The sequence below is a fragment of the Aedes albopictus genome, chromosome 3, assembly GCF_035046485.1.
Source record: "Aedes albopictus strain Foshan chromosome 3, AalbF5, whole genome shotgun sequence".
In the NCBI taxonomy this organism is placed as follows: domain Eukaryota; kingdom Metazoa; phylum Arthropoda; class Insecta; order Diptera; family Culicidae; genus Aedes; species Aedes albopictus.
This window is the reverse complement of record NC_085138.1, coordinates 185,677,562-185,693,627: the sequence shown is the minus strand read 5'-3', so window position 1 is coordinate 185,693,627 and position 16,066 is coordinate 185,677,562. Positions and strand designations below refer to the sequence as shown.

General features: G+C 44.1%; 1 protein-coding gene across 1 annotated transcript; it reads left to right on the top strand.

The window, feature by feature from the left end:
• Positions 1-6,042: 6,042 nt before the first annotated feature.
• Positions 6,043-12,321, top strand: LOC134290487 (uncharacterized). The gene has a single exon (XM_062857640.1). It carries the CDS (start codon positions 6,043-6,045, stop codon positions 12,319-12,321), a length of 6,279 nt encoding a protein of 2,092 aa, XP_062713624.1.
• Positions 12,322-16,066: the final 3,745 nt, after the last annotated feature.

The following is a 16,066-nucleotide window of genomic DNA, read 5'->3' as shown; positions in this document are numbered from 1 at the left end:
AACCCACGACTACGTACCGACACGGGCTTCCACCATGACATTTATTGTAACAATATACTGATACTAAACTATATATTCGCGATTAGTCATAACTCGAATTTTCTCTGTAGCTGTAGCTATGCTAACGAAGCAAATAATACCAATTTTGTTGATGTTTCTGGTAAAAGTTAAAAAATAGGGCTTTGTAAACAAGTTGATTAAAATTTGAAGTTGCACAAAGTGGTCAAAAAATGTAACATAGTAGAGAAGAAAAAAATCTCACAGATAAAATATTCAATTTCCAAACACAATGAAAATTGCTGTATCGATACTAAAAGATACTTCTCGATTGGCAAGAGTATTTTTTACTGAAACATTTGATCAAGAACCACCATTATGGGCCTACTCAATACAAATTTTTTTGTTTCAAATTTCTCAACAACACCAGTAGCAGCAAACGTTAAGCAAACGAATGTCTTAATTACTGCATACTGCATTCGTTTTTATGGTATGACAAGCTTTGCCATCTGAAGGATCGAATGAGCTCGAAAAATAAGTTTGTTTAGATTAAATGCGTTCTGGAAAGCTAAGAAACTGTGTGGTAGTTCTTATGTTCCGTAGAAAACCTTAAAAAATAAGAAACTTGACCTCCGAAAAAATGTTGTGGAAATGCCGTTGTCGATTTTTCCCAAATTTTGATCAAGGCATTCCTTAGACAACTTGTTAAGAAAGCGAATGTGATAAAAATTTAGATAATTTTTGTATTTAGTGATAAATATTGAAGTCATTAAAAAACACCTTTGTGCAAATGCAAATTTGAAAAATTAAGTTATTTGTTTGAGAACTCGACTGTTCTTTAAAATATCAAGACAATTGAAAGGAAATACAAATACATGGAGTACAATATGCTATACTCTAAAACAAGTTAGTAAAAATCATTAGAACAGCTCATTTAATTTAATAAACAAAGTGTATTTATAATTTCTGAAACAGTCTATAGTAACCTTGGGGATAGTTGTAGGAATAACACTATAATACAAGACAGTTGAACATCACATTTCAAAAATAAACTTCTGTCATGAGTTTATCATGGTCCAACCAGCACCTGTGGAACTGTTCATATACTTACTGGGCTACAACTAGTAGCGGTGAGTCTACGCCGAATGAAGCATTCACCTCCACTGGTCTCGGTCCTGGCCCGACTAGAAAATTGTAACAAAAATATAACATTATTATAACAAACCATGATATTTATAACTCATTGTGATATAATCATGTTCAACATCCTTGGTGTTTTCAAAATACTATAACTAAATTATATCACATTCTGTTATAAATGTTATTTGCTAACTCATTGTATTATAATTTAGTTTAGAGTCTTCGACAAATGTTACAAAATTATATCAAATTTAGATAGAAACTAGTAATCCAGAGACTTAAATTCATATCACATTCTGTTATAATTTTGATCTGATTATAACAGAATAGGTTATTATCTTGATTTTATCGGTGTACTTTTTGTTACAATTTTAGTTATTTTAACATCATCCTACATCTAGTTTATAACATAATAAGTTATCAAAAAATATTATAACATCATAACACAATATGATATAAACTTGATATAATGTTCTAGTCGGGGGGCCAATCACTTTCAGTCACCCTGAACGTTTAGAGCCTTAAGGTCCTCTTCCACTGCAAAAAGCCATCGTGTGCCCGGCATACCCCGAAGCCGACGGCCCCTTCTTGGTTCTCTACTGAATATGGTTTTAGCTTGTCGTTCTTCCGGCATACGAGCTACATGCCCAGCCCACCGCAGCCTGCCGTGTTTTATTCGCTTCACTATATCCATCTCTTTATATACTTGGTACAATTCGTGGGCCATGCGACGCCGCCAGATGCCGTCCTCCAGTTTACCGCCGAGTATTGTTCGCAGCACTTTACGTTCGTAGACACCAAAGGCTCTCCGATCAGCTTCTTTTAATGTCCATGATGAAGCGACCGGAAGAATCAGAGTCTTGTACAACGCTAGTTTTGTCTTCGTTTGCAGCCTACTGGACTTTAGCTGGTTTCGCAGACCGAAAAAGACCTGATTTGCAGCTGCAATCCGTCTTTCCACCTCGCGGGTAACATCATTACCGCACGTTACTAGAGTACCAAGAGCATAATATGCATATTATGCGCCCTTGTGACAAATGGTTCCGCTCCTTTACACACCAGCTCTCCTTATCGGTCCTTCCAGCGCTATGTTGAACAGTAAGTTCGAAAGAGCATCGCCCTGCTTACGCCCGTCTAAGGTTACGAACGATGATGAATATTCGTCCGCAACCCGTACACTTGATTTCAAACCGAATCAGAATCAGCTTCGCCGGAAAACCATGTTCGATCATAATCTGCTATAACTCGTTTCTTTTCACTGAATCGTACGCCGCCTTGAAATCAATAAACAGATGGTGGGTCTGCAAGTTGTACTCGCGAAATTTATCGAGAATCTGCCGCAGGGTGAACATCTGATCCATCGTTGATCGACCCTCACGAAAACCCGCATGATTTCGCCGACGAAGGACTCCTCAATCGGCCTCAGCCCTGTTAAACAGAATTCCGGACAATATTTTGTACGCTGAGTTGAAAAGTGTTATTCCTCTGTAATTCGCGCACTTCAGTCGATGCCATTTTTTGTATAGAGGGCAAATGGGACCATCCAACCAACTAGCAGGCAATTCTTCATCTTCCCATACAGGGTACGAGTGCCATAATTAATCTCATGCTCCCATGTTCATCCTATTCGAAAACAAGCGATTACGGCACCAATTGATTCCGTTCTTTTTGGTTTCATATGTGCTCTTTCCTGACAAAAAATACAACAATATGAAACAAAACAAATACCACTGAAATCCTTTCTTTTCCGTAGGATGAAAATGGGAGCCACTTGCTTAATAAGGGAACCAACACCCTATTCAATGTAATACGATAAGAGTTTATATAGCTGCTCAATACCGTGCTTGAGAAGCTCGGCCGGGAGTTCGTCCTTCCCAGCAGTCTTATTGTTCTTCAGCCCTCTAATGGCTGTCTCGACCTCGTCTAGCGTTGGAGGTTCCACAGCGTTGTTTTTCTTTGTACGCCATTGGCAGTTTCGTAAAACCTCCGCATATCGTTCTGCTCCATACTTTCTTGCGCCTGAGCAACCACATTTTCCTCATGGTATTTTTTTCTTTCTGCGGTGGATTCGTTTTTCGGCTGCTCTCGCTTCCCTATATCGCTCCCTGCTCTGCCGCGTCCCAGACACCAGCATCCGGCTTCTGGTAACATTCTTCTCATCCGTTACCCTCTGACATTCCTCGTCGAACTACCCGTTCCTAGGTCGCCTTTGAGCAGTGCCTATCACGTTCCGCGCTGCCGTACTCATCGCTCCGTGGATAGACTCCCACAGATTATTGAGATTATCGCTCTCGTTGATTTCACTTATCCGCTCGTCCAGCTTCTGATGATAGTCAGCTACCGTACCGTCTGCTGAAAAACGCTGGATGTTGAAACGCATCGATCGCAGGTTCTTAGAGTCCGACACGGTTGATAACCGAGCTCAAATCTGACTAACTACGAGGTAGTGATCTGTGTCGATGTTGGGATCCCTGAAAGTTGATGTTAAATCGATGACGTCCGAAAAGTGACGGCCATATGCCAGCACATGGTCGATTTGGTTGCAAACTTCGCCATTTGGGTGTCTCCAGGTGTGCTTGTGGATATTCTTGCGTGCAAAGTAGGTGCTACTAATGGCCATCTCCCTGGCAGCAGCAAAGCTAACTTATCTCAGGCTGTTGTCGTTTGTGACGGAGTGAAGGCTCTGTACCGATGATTGGACGGAAAAAGTCCTCTCCGATGACAATCTTAACGTCGTATTTTGGGCATTCTCCACAACGCATCCTTCACGTCATCGGTTTTGTCGTTGGTCGGCGCATAGACATTGATCAGGCTGTAGTTGAAGAATTTGCCTCGAATCCTCAATACGCAGATCCGCTCGTTGATCGGTTTCCACCTCATGACTCGCTTTATCTGTTTCCGATCACTATGAATCCGACCCCATGTTCTGCCTTATCGCTGCCGCTATGGTAGATGTTATTTTTGAATGATGTGTTGGCAACGGGATCCACCGCCCTGAATTCACGTTCACCATATTTGGGCCACTGCACTTCCTGAACAGCAGCAACACACACCAACTTTCTGCAATTCACGAGCCAAAAGGCTCACTCGTCCAGGTTCATTTGAGGTCCTGTCGTTCCAGGTACCGAGTTACCAATCATAGTCCTTATTTCGTTGCTGGGTTGGTTTCCGAGAGTATCGTTCGCATTTTCTTTTATTATCTTCATTTTTCGTGATGGTGTAAGGTTTTGACAGGCTACCTTACCGGGGTCGCGCTGCCTACATCGCGTTGGTGGGGCTGCCACCTTAGGAATAGCTGACACGATACAGCCTTTCATATTCAGCCGCTGGATGCCAGAACAGACGCTGTTTGAGCCGCACCTCCATGGCGAACAGACGCTCGCGACGTACCTCCTCAATCTAGCTGGGGTCAGAAGGACAACAGTGGCCAGGCTGCACTATCAGTTAAGCACACAACTTTTAGCTGGCGGTCTTTGTCATCGATTGACCCGTAGGTAGGAACTTGTGAGGATCAGAGCTATGTTGGACGCTCGGTTTTTTGGCTCACCGTTTTGCAGGCCGGTACTGGTCATATAAAACTGAACCAAATTCCATCATGTGGCACATCTAATTGTGCGGATTTTTGTAACCTTTAGCATGGCGGATTAATTTGGAGAAAAATTGATCAATTGAGATCAGAAAACGAACAAAATTAAATAACTTTTTTTTAGGTTGGTTCTAGAGGTTTGACGTGTTTTACAAAGCTTGTCTGCATGTCGCCTTTTAACATGGCGTCGAGAGAACGTTTTGTGCGAAGTACCTAGTTTTTTTTAGTGTAGCTTTAACATATAAAATTCTACAGTTTTTTAACCTTCTACAAACTTGTTCATGATGTCAAAATACACATTTCTTCCAAAGATGTGAAGTCATTATATCTTAAAACAAAAAAGCTATAGTCAAATTTATCATATTTTAAGGTGTAAGTAACTATTTCCAGCACAAAATGGCGCAGATGGCTCAGTCGGTAGTTGAAAGATTAGACTTTTTACTATCACTTGAATAGTTGAGTAGTAGGCAGGAAAGTCCATCACCTTGTTGTAGTCCCCGTCGAGATTCGATTGAACTGGATAGTTCACCCGAAATGCATACGCTGTTCTGCACATTTGAATTTCTAAGTTCGCTCTTCAAGTGAAATCCGAATTTTTGGTTGTGTCACGTCGCCCCCTTGCTACAGCTCAACTGTGGCCGAGTGATACTGTGGGTACCACAGTGTTCGATCGGACTTACCAACACAGCGTACCGCGGACCTGTGTGAAGAAGAATGTAGATAGATGAAGTGTCTAGCAGAACTTGGACAAAAACAATGACCATGCGAAATTTTTGTTCTCGTAGTAATTATATCTCCACTACATTTGTTACCTCTAATTTAATTATTGAAATAAGTGCCTAATTGGTTATTACTGGCTAAAATCGGTGAATTAGATTATCCTCTAGCTTTTCAACAAAGGTAAATCATGGAATTCGTAATATGTAATCAACTAGCTAAATCAATACCCTCAAATTTAGGAAACATCGAATGAATTGTCAGCTCCCCTATAATCCAGCTAATTTGCCTAATCACAAACAGAAATCATAAAGTTTACTCGTAAGTACGTTGAAATTACATAATGCTGAGAGCATTTAGTGAATATCTCTTCATATAAGTTCAGAGAGTACCAGAATTAGAACCCTAGAATTCGCGATAAGATTCTGAAATCCAAAAGGATCACCAAAATTGTAAGTTTTTGATCTGATTCGTAATTCGATATGCTATTAATAAATCTTAACTTCTAGCTTTAAGCTAACCGACAAAAGGATCGTTTGCTAACGAGATTTGGAAGCTTCCTCTCACAACAATTCTTAAAGAATTTTGTACGTGAGTTCAGGATGGAAGGACATCATGAACAACTAGGGTTTCCGTGCAAATCATGCCGTCGACCGGATTCGTCAAGTGCTCATATGATCGTCTGCGATCAATGCCGTTTGTGGGAGCACTTCGACTGTGCCGGCGTGGACAGATCCATGCAGAGTCGTCCGTTCGTTTGCCAGCAGTGCAGAAGCCAGGAACCAGCCGGTTCCTCTGTTTCCTCCCGGCTGCGGTCTAAAACGACACGTATTCCAACCGGTAAGGCGTCGGAAGGTAATCTCAGCTCGAAAATGGGTAGTAAAAAGTCGTCAATTGCCTCGAGTAGTCGGTCGTCAATTGTCAAAGCGCGGTTGGAGTTGATCGAAGAGGAAGCCCGAGTGAAGCAAATGGAACTCGCAGAGGAAGAGGAACTAAAGAATTTGGAGCACGAAGAAGCGCAGCGTCAGCTGGAAGAAAGGAAAAAACAGCTTGTGGAGCAGAGAAAACTGGCGGAAGAAGAATCGAGTTTGCGACAGCGAAAACTGGAATCGGAAAAGTCACGTCTTCTTAAGCAACAGTCGATCCGCAGAGAGTCGCTCGAGAAGAAAAATGAGCTCGTGTTACAGATCTCCGAACGTGGCAGCGTGGTAGAATCCATGTCGGACTCCCGAGAAAAGGTCTCAGAGTGGTTGGCGACAAACTCATCGCACGGGATGACAGGTGGGGAAAACTTGGGTAAACTCAGCGATACTCGAACTAAACTGGTTCACCTGGCCCCAATGAACGTTCCGACACTTACCATCGAAGAACCAATCGGCAGCACAGGCGTTTTGAAGCTACCAACACTGGAACCACAGGAGCAATCTGCGAGAAGTTCCCATTGTTTCGTCCCTCCTCTTGGATCGGCTGGCGTTCCTAAACCAAATATTTCTCTATCGAGTCGTGCCGCCTGTTTCCGGGAAGCTCGTTCATCTACTATTCGAGAACCTTTTCAGCAATATGTATCTTCCTCGAGACCTTTCAGGTCGCTTCCCGCGATTACCTATTCTTGCACACCCCCAGAGGACGTTTCCCATGAATTACATCATCCACGGCCTGCTGTGACCGGAGGACCATCTTGGATCACCCCTAATCGGTACAACGCCTTGCCGAATCTGCAACCAATACCACATCATTCGCTGGACCCGCAATACGCTTCCCGGGAATCCCTACTGGAACCTGTTTATCGATCAAATGGTCCAAGCAGAGATTCTACAATGATTCGTCCACATCCATCGCCAGCAGAAAGTCGTGTAACGCAGCATGACCTCCCAGGTGTTCTCAGTCCGCAGCAAATAGCGGCAAGGCAAGTTGTCGGGAAAGATCTACCATCGTTTAGTGGAAACCCGGCCGACTGGCCACTCTTTATAAGCAGTTTTGAGCAGTCTACGGTATCTTGCGGATACTCTACTGCTGAAAATCTGGTTCGTCTTCAGCGGTGCCTCACCGGACATGCCAGAGACGCGGTGCGTAGTAGACTTCTTCTCCCGGGAAATGTACCACATGTTATCAGTACACTTCGCACGCTTTACGGTCGCCCCGAGCTTTTAATTCGGTCGTTACATGAGAAAATTCGTCGAACTCCGGGACCTAGGCACGACCGCCCGGAGTCAATATTGGAGTTTGGTTTGGCGGTACAGAATTTCGTCGACCATCTTCAGGCAGCGGATCAGGAGGAGCATTTGGCCAACCCGATGCTCATGCAAGAGCTAGTCGAAAAGCTTCCGGGACCCATGCGGATGGATTGGGCCACTTTCAAAGGTCAACATCGGCGTGCAACTGTTTCAACGTTCGGCGACTTTATGGCCAGGCTGGTAACTGCGGCTAGTGAAGTGAGCTTCGACCTTCCGGGCCTATCAAAGGGCTTGAGCACCGAAAATCAACAGAGACCGAAAGAAAAGGTGAGGATACAGACTCATGTGAGCGATGCAGCCGTAACTCCTAGGTCTGCGGTAGTAAACAATCGTAAGCCGCCAAAACCGTGTGCAGCCTGCGAACACGAGGGCCATAGAGTGGCCGATTGTTCCATGTTCAAGCAACTCACTCTGGGCGAGCGGTTGCAAAAGGTGCAGGATATGGGCTTGTGTCGAACTTGCCTAAACAATCATGGAAAATGGCCATGTAAGTCATGGCAAGGATGCGGAATCGAGGGGTGTAGACTCAGACATCATACCCTTCTCCATAGCACTTCTGCTCCCACTACATCGACGCATTCGGTGAATGTATCAGCGAACGAACGTGCATCGAATGACGGCTATACTCTATTCCGAGTTCTTCCCGTCGTACTCTACGGGAATGGCAAAAGTCTAACGGTTTTCGCCTTCATCGATGAGGGCTCACAGATTACGATGCTGGAAGAAAGAATTGCCAGAGAGCTCGGCGTATCTGGCCCCCGAAAACCGCTCACTCTTCAATGGACGGGGAACGTAAACCGCAACGAACTGAATTCGGAGGAGATCAGCATAGAAATAGCTGGGAAAAACAGTAAGAATCACTTCGAGCTGCGAAATGCGCGAACAGTAAGCTGTCTGCTGCTACCAGCCCAGCGGCTAAATTACAAGGAAATGGCCGCATGTTTCCCACACCTCAAAGGGCTTCCTGTTGAGGACTACGATCAAGTACGACCGAAATTGCTGATCGGACTTGACAATCTACGGCTCGGAGTACCGCTAAGGATTCGCGAAGGCGGACCGTTCGATCCCATAGCCGCAAAATGCCGCTTAGGATGGAGCGTATACGGTCGTGCCTCTGCAACACCTATTCCGAGAGCGATCGTCAACTTCCACGCGGCTGCGGCAGCGTCTTCTGACTGCCTCCTAAACGAGCAACTGCGAGATTACTTCACATTAGAAGATCTAGGAGCGACGTCTCCGAACGAAAAGTTGGAGTCAGAAGAAGAACAGAGAGCAAGGCAGCTTCTCGAGGGAACTACACGTCGTACGACGATTGGATTTGAGACCGGTCTTCTGTGGAAGGTCGACGATCCGGTATTCCCGAATACGTATCCCATGGCCGTTCGGAGAATGAAGGCATTAGAGAAAAAGTTCCGACAAGATCCAGCGATGATACAGCGAATAAGTGAACAGCTGCTCGACTTCGAAAGAAAAGGCTACATACGTAAAGTCGACAAAACAGAGGCAGCTACAATCGATCCTCAAAAAACTTGGTTCCTACCTTTGGGAATCGTTATCAACCCGAAAAAACCTGGTAAAATTCGGGTGATTTGGGACGCGGCTGCCAAGGTGGACGGAGTTTCGTTCAATTCTTATTTACTAAAAGGTCCTGATCTACTTATTCCTCTGCCGAAAGTTCTTAGTGGATTCCGGCTGTTTCCGGTGGCCGTTTCCGGAGATATACGCGAGATGTTCCTTCAAATCAAATTGCAAGCGAAGGATAGGAACGCCCAGATGTTTTTATTCCGCCATAATCCTGAAGAGCCTGTACAAATCTACGCAGTTGAGGTCACCATGTTCGGCTCTACTTGCTCACCGTCGTCAGCTCAGTTTGTTAAGAACACGAATGCCGAGCAATACGCGTTACACTACCCGAGGGCAGCTGCCGCCATTAAGGAACATCATTATGTAGACGACTACTTGGATAGTTTCAGAACTGTCGAAGAGGCGATCCAGGTGGTGAGTGACGTAAAACTCGTTCACGCTAAAGGTGGTTTCGAGATTCGGAACTTTCTTTCGAACAAAGACGAAGTTCTGAGACAAACTGGGGAGATCGAACCAGTTTCGTCAAAGGACTTTGCTCTTACGCGTGCAGAAGCCGTCGAATCAGTCTTGGGCATAAAATGGATTCCGGTGGACGATGTCTTCACGTACACGTTCGCGATGCGTGATGACATGCAATCTATCCTCCACGACAATTACATCCCTACGAAACGAGAGGTCCTGAAAGTCGTCATGAGTCTCTTCGACCCTTTGGGATTTGTCTCATTTTTCCTCGTACACGGAAAGGTGCTGATGCAGGATATTTGGGCTTCAGGGATCGACTGGGACGAAAAAATCGGCGAAAAACTCCAAACCCGCTGGCGACAATGGATCAGTTGTTTCCCACAATTGGATATCCTGCGTATTCCTCGCTGCTATTTTAGCTCTCCCTTTCCGAAAAGCTTCGATCAGCTGGAGCTTCACGTGCTCGTTGATGCCAGCGACTCTGCATACGCCTGTGTAGCTTATTACCGGCTGGAGACCGAGTACGGCATTCAGGTATCGCTCATCTGTTCCAAGACTAAGGTGGCCCCGCTCAAAGTGCTATCGATTCCCCGACTGGAGCTGAAAGCAGCAGTTCTAGGCGTTAGGATGTTGGAATCTGTTCAAGGGTACCACACTTACAACATCAACCGACGATTCCTGTGGAGTGATTCAAGCACTGTGCTAGCCTGGATCCGATCGGAACACCGCCGTTATAATAAATTTGTAGCAGTTCGTATCGGTGAGATTCTCACCGTAACCGACGTAAAGGAGTGGAAGTGGGTCCCTTCCGGGATGAATACAGCAGACCTAGCAACCAAGTGGAAAACTGGGCCCAGTTTCTCCAATACTAGCCCATGGTTCAGCGGCCCATCGTTTCTTCAACAGCCGGAAGAATTCTGGCCACAGCAAACACACCACACGACCACTTGCGAAGAACTTCGACCAAGCCTCTCCCATGCTGCCATATCACCGTTGATTGACGTCAGCCGCTTTAGTCAATGGTCCCGACTGCAGCGATCAATGTGCTTTGTATTTCGGTTCATCGATAACCTACGCCGTAAGCGACGTGGCTCTGAGCTGCGATTGGGTGCCTTGCACCGAGATGAGCTGCAGCAAGCTGAGGAGGCACTGTGGAAGATTGCGCAAGTTGAAGCATTCTCGGAGGAAGTCACCATTCTAGCGGAAACGCAAGGTTCTCCAAATGCGCGTCATCGACGGGTCGCACGATCTAGCCCAATTTACAAGAAATGGCCCTTCCTCGACCAGCACGGCGTACTTCGGCTTCGCGGTCGAATCGGTGCTGCGACTTTCGCCACGACTGAAGCTAAATACCCCGCTATTCTTCCAAGACAACACCCTATAACTTTCTTAATTACTGACTGGTACCACCGACGTTTCCACCATGCCAATCGAGAAACCATCACCAACGAGATGCGGCAACGCTTCGAAATTGCCAAGCTACGCTCCTTGGTGGCAAAGGTGACGAGAGACTGCATGATGTGTCGAATAAAACAGGCCAGGCCTTGTTCCCCTCCTATGGCACCTCTTCCTACAGCCAGATTGCAAGCGTTCGTGAGACCCTTCACTTTTGTCGGAGTGGATTACTTCGGACCGATATTGGTCAGAGTGGGAAGGAGCAACGTCAAACGATGGGTAGCCCTTTTTACTTGTCTAACCGTTCGTGCGGTTCACTTGGAGGTGGTCTACAGTCTTTCCACCGAGTCATGCATCATGGCAGTGCGACGTTTCATAGCGCGCCGGGGATCACCGGCAGAATTCCACTCAGACAACGCGACCTGTTTTCAGGGTGCGAGTAAGGAGTTGCAGAAGGAACTAGAAAAGCGGAACAACGCGCTAGCTACTACTTTTACCACGGCCAAAACACGGTGGTCTTTCATTCCCCCTTCTGCCCCACATATGGGGGGTGCGTGGGAGCGTCTCGTTCGTTCCGTCAAGGTAGCGATAGGAACCATAGCGGACTCAGCCCGTAAACCGGATGATGAAGTGCTTGAGACAATCTTACTTGAAGCAGAGGCACTGATAAACGCTCGACCACTTACGTACATTCCACTTGAATCGGCAGACGAGGAAGCCCTCACTCCCAACCATTTCCTCTTAGGGACTTCCAATGGAGATAAGCTGCCTCCAACGGCGCCAGTCGATTCCCCGGTGGTGCTACGAAGCTGCTGGAGACTCGCGCAAGCGATCACTCAACGTTTTTGGGAGAGATGGGTGAAGGAATATCTTCCGGTGATCACTCGTAGGTCGAAGTGGTTTGAAGAGGTTCGGGACATAGCAGTTGGAGATTTAGTGTTGGTAGTGGGCGGAACGACAACAGATCGGTGGACTCGAGGACGTGTAGAAAAGGTTATTCCTGGACGGGACGGAAGGATCCGTCAGGCCTTTGTTCGAACAGCATCTGGTGTATTACGACGTCCAGCAGTGAAGCTGGCAGTCCTCGACGTGCTAAAGGAAAGTGAACCTAACGCGGAAGTCTTTAAGGAGCCGGAAGTGACTAGGATTCACGGGAGGGGGGATGTCACGTCGCCCCCTTGCTACAGCTCAACTGTGGCCGAGTGATACTGTGGGTACCACAGTGTTCGATCGGACTTACCAACACAGCGTACCGCGGACCTGTGTGAAGAAGAATGTAGATAGATGAAGTGTCTAGCAGAACTTGGACAAAAACAATGACCATGCGAAATTTTTGTTCTCGTAGTAATTATATCTCCACTACATTTGTTACCTCTAATTTAATTATTGAAATAAGTGCCTAATTGGTTATTACTGGCTAAAATCGGTGAATTAGATTATCCTCTAGCTTTTCAACAAAGGTAAATCATGGAATTCGTAATATGTAATCAACTAGCTAAATCAATACCCTCAAATTTAGGAAACATCGAATGAATTGTCAGCTCCCCTATAATCCAGCTAATTTGCCTAATCACAAACAGAAATCATAAAGTTTACTCGTAAGTACGTTGAAATTACATAATGCTGAGAGCATTTAGTGAATATCTCTTCATATTAGTTCAGAGAGTACCAGAATTAGAACCCTAGAATTCGCGATAAGATTCTGAAATCCAAAAGGATCACCAAAATTGTAAGTTTTTGATCTGATTCGTAATTCGATATGCTATTAATAAATCTTAACTTCTAGCTTTAAGCTAACCGACAAAAGGATCGTTTGCTAACGAGATTTGGAAGCTTCCTCTCACAACAGGTTGCTTGGGTCATGTAGGTATACCTACCCGAGCAGAAGGGCATACCTTACAAATACCATGCGAAGAGCAACATGTGCTCTAATACCTAAAATTGTGATTGCAGCGTTATTGTACGAAATGTTATGAGAACATCACAATAACAGTTGGAGGTATTTGAGCAGAGTTTGGTATTGATGTAGCATTTACTAGTTTAGCAGTGAAAATGACCGAAGAACAAGATTTGCTATTACATCATGAAGTCATCGAACATATGAAACATTTGATAATAAGAAATGTTTTGAGTTTGTTATTCAATAACTTTGGAATAACAAATACAGTAATTGATTTTTTAGGTATGTATTTATTATTGAAATAACAAGACTTGTTATTTTCTAGGTGTTATTTATACAAAATTTTGGTATTCGTTTTTGTTATTTTGCCTCTTATTATCACCTAATGAAGGGCATATCAAGGTATGGTAGTATTTAAGATAAATACCTTGATATGTTATTCACTTGTTATTTTCTTCTGCTCGGGTAGTGGGCATACCGAGCAGCCCGCCTCAAATAGCCGCAGCTGTAAGGGCGTGGGTTTTGAGCATGATCATGCTAACGAGTGACGGGTTAGATTCCCGGTCGGTCCAAGAATTTTTCGCAATGGAAATTCCCTTCACTTCCTTGGGCATAGAGTATTGTGTGGTATTGAATCAGCATTCCAATGAACGCTGGTAGCACATGGTCTGCCAAATGCACATCAAGCAATCTAGTAGGCGCGCAAACGGTCGTCGCGTCACCACTTCGTGAACGTCAAAAGATAAACACAAGTTCCTGGTGGCACCCGCTTGTCCACAATAATTCCAAGCTCCACAGGTATCTTCGTGCCTGTCACATGATATACACACACATGCAAAATGATCACTGGTAGATGAAACTCTCAAATATCTGTGCAAGTCCTCATATAGAACACTAAGCGAAGAAACAGTCTTTGTCCCAGTGGGGACGTTACGTCACGCAGAAGATCTTCCAATAATATATTCTTGAGTTCCTCCAGACATTTCTTTTAGGTTTTACTCTCAATTCTGTTTCTACACGGCTTTTTTACGCTATTTTATTTTGCATGACTTTTTTACGCAATTTTCTCGAAATTAGGCGAGGTTTTTTTTACTGGAATTCCTTCAGTAGTTCTTTCTTGAATTTGCTTTTGAGGCATACCTTCTGGTATATCTCAAGGTATGACTTCTGGAACTATACAACAAGGCCCTTCTTAAATTCCTCATGATTTTAAAACTGTCTAATGTTTTTTTTATGCCACTAATTAAATTTAATATTACAAAAATTATATCTAGATCAGGGCTTGGCTGAATGAATCCGTGAACATGAACATACAATTATCGTTCCCAAAAACGTTCGTGAGTATACATGCCTCACGAGGAATAAATTTTACGGCACCCCGTGAATATTGATTCCTAACTGAACAGAGCAGCAGTGAACGAACCAAACGACGAACGAAAGAGACAACACAAAGAAGTTGAAGATTGCTTGTCCCATGCCACAATGCTGCTGAGCTGCACCTATTTATTGGAAACGACGGCGTCGAATATTCTGGTGTGTGTTTGTTTATCACCGAGAAGCAACACATGCGTTCTCGCTCTTACATGTGGCTTGGATATATCTGTCTCTGTTGCTGATAGTGTGTACGTTTGGTTCGTTCATTTAGCAACAAGCAAAGGAGAGTGGAACTGGCATTCCTCGCTTCGGTCAGCCCCGACGAGTGATAAACATTCATCGCCACGGTTGGTCGTGAATATACTTCAGCATGAGGCATTCGCACCCACCGGTGGACTTGAGTGTTGTTTAGTTGCTTCCGCCGTTCTTCGTGAGGCAAGCGATGTGCGATGGTGTGCAGTCCAGGAGAGCGAACGAAAAATGTGATTCAAAGCAGCGTGAAAACTAGCAATTCGTTCATTTTTGAATGAATCTTCCAGGCTCTGATCTAGATTATACTATTATTTTCCTACTGGAGTTTCATCTGAAAGTTTTTCAGGAATCACAGGAAAAAATCTTCAAGAAAAATTTACGCATGAAAAGGAGGTGAACATTTCAAGGCATTCTGGGATCCCTCAAGAAATTCCTTCTAAGATTTCTGCTGCACCTAGTTCCTTCTGGAATCTAGCAAGACATTTCGCCAGGGATTGTGGAAAATTTCAGTTGGAAAATCACATGAGATTTCTGGAAAGGGTCTGCTGGTAAAATCGCAAAAGAAATGCTGGAAATATTCCTGCGAAAATCTTAAAAGAATGTTCGGTGATTTCTTCAGGGGATTCTGATGTTCCTCATATAGTTCTTTGTGGATTTTTTATGAATTACTTCTGATATTATTCCAGATATAGCTGAAGGTTCCGGAATGTGGTTAATGTAACCAAAAATGCATGCAATAGCCCAAAATGAGCTTGTATGTTGAATTAATGAAGTTTAGTACATATGTCAAAAAGCCTGTAACGGAAAAATTTAGCATGCGTACCATCAGTTGGTCGGCTCGTCGGCTCCAGAGACACGTTGAAAGAAGAATTCGAGCTTTTGAATTTGATCGAACACATGAATAACGCCATGAAATCCATTTCAGTAATATTTAAACTAATTTTGTATAACTCGTAAACACCCGGGACGATCTTCTTTTGGTAGAAATGCAATATCTTCTTTGTTTTAAAAGAATTTTTGGATTTTATAATTAAAGTTTTGCTCAAATTTCATCGTTCTGCTAATCATCAATAGTTTTCACCGATCCTTGTCATGCAATGTCAATTTCATCATAGTCTGTTGAAGTTTTGATCCCATAGCATTTCTAAGGCCTCCAAAGTACTCCGAAGTTTGTATCCAAATCCAACATTCTAAACTAAATTTTATACACGACGAATGATCACAGAACATAATCTTTGGTACTCAAAAAGCCTCAAAGCACATTTAGAAATTTCATGCCACATGAATTGGGTGATCTAGGTCATCCAAACTACTCTGGAATGCATTTTCTTAAGATCTACTACATCTACCATCATTTGTTTTCACTCTGTTCAAAAAATGTTAACACATTGATGTCCATAGGACCTCACAATGCTACGAGCAACT

What these genes read in the sequence shown, in the direction of transcription:
- LOC134290487 (XM_062857640.1), top strand. Translation starts at nt 6,043, where the DNA reads ATGGAAGGACATCATGAACAACTAGGGTTTCCGTGCAAATCATGCCGT.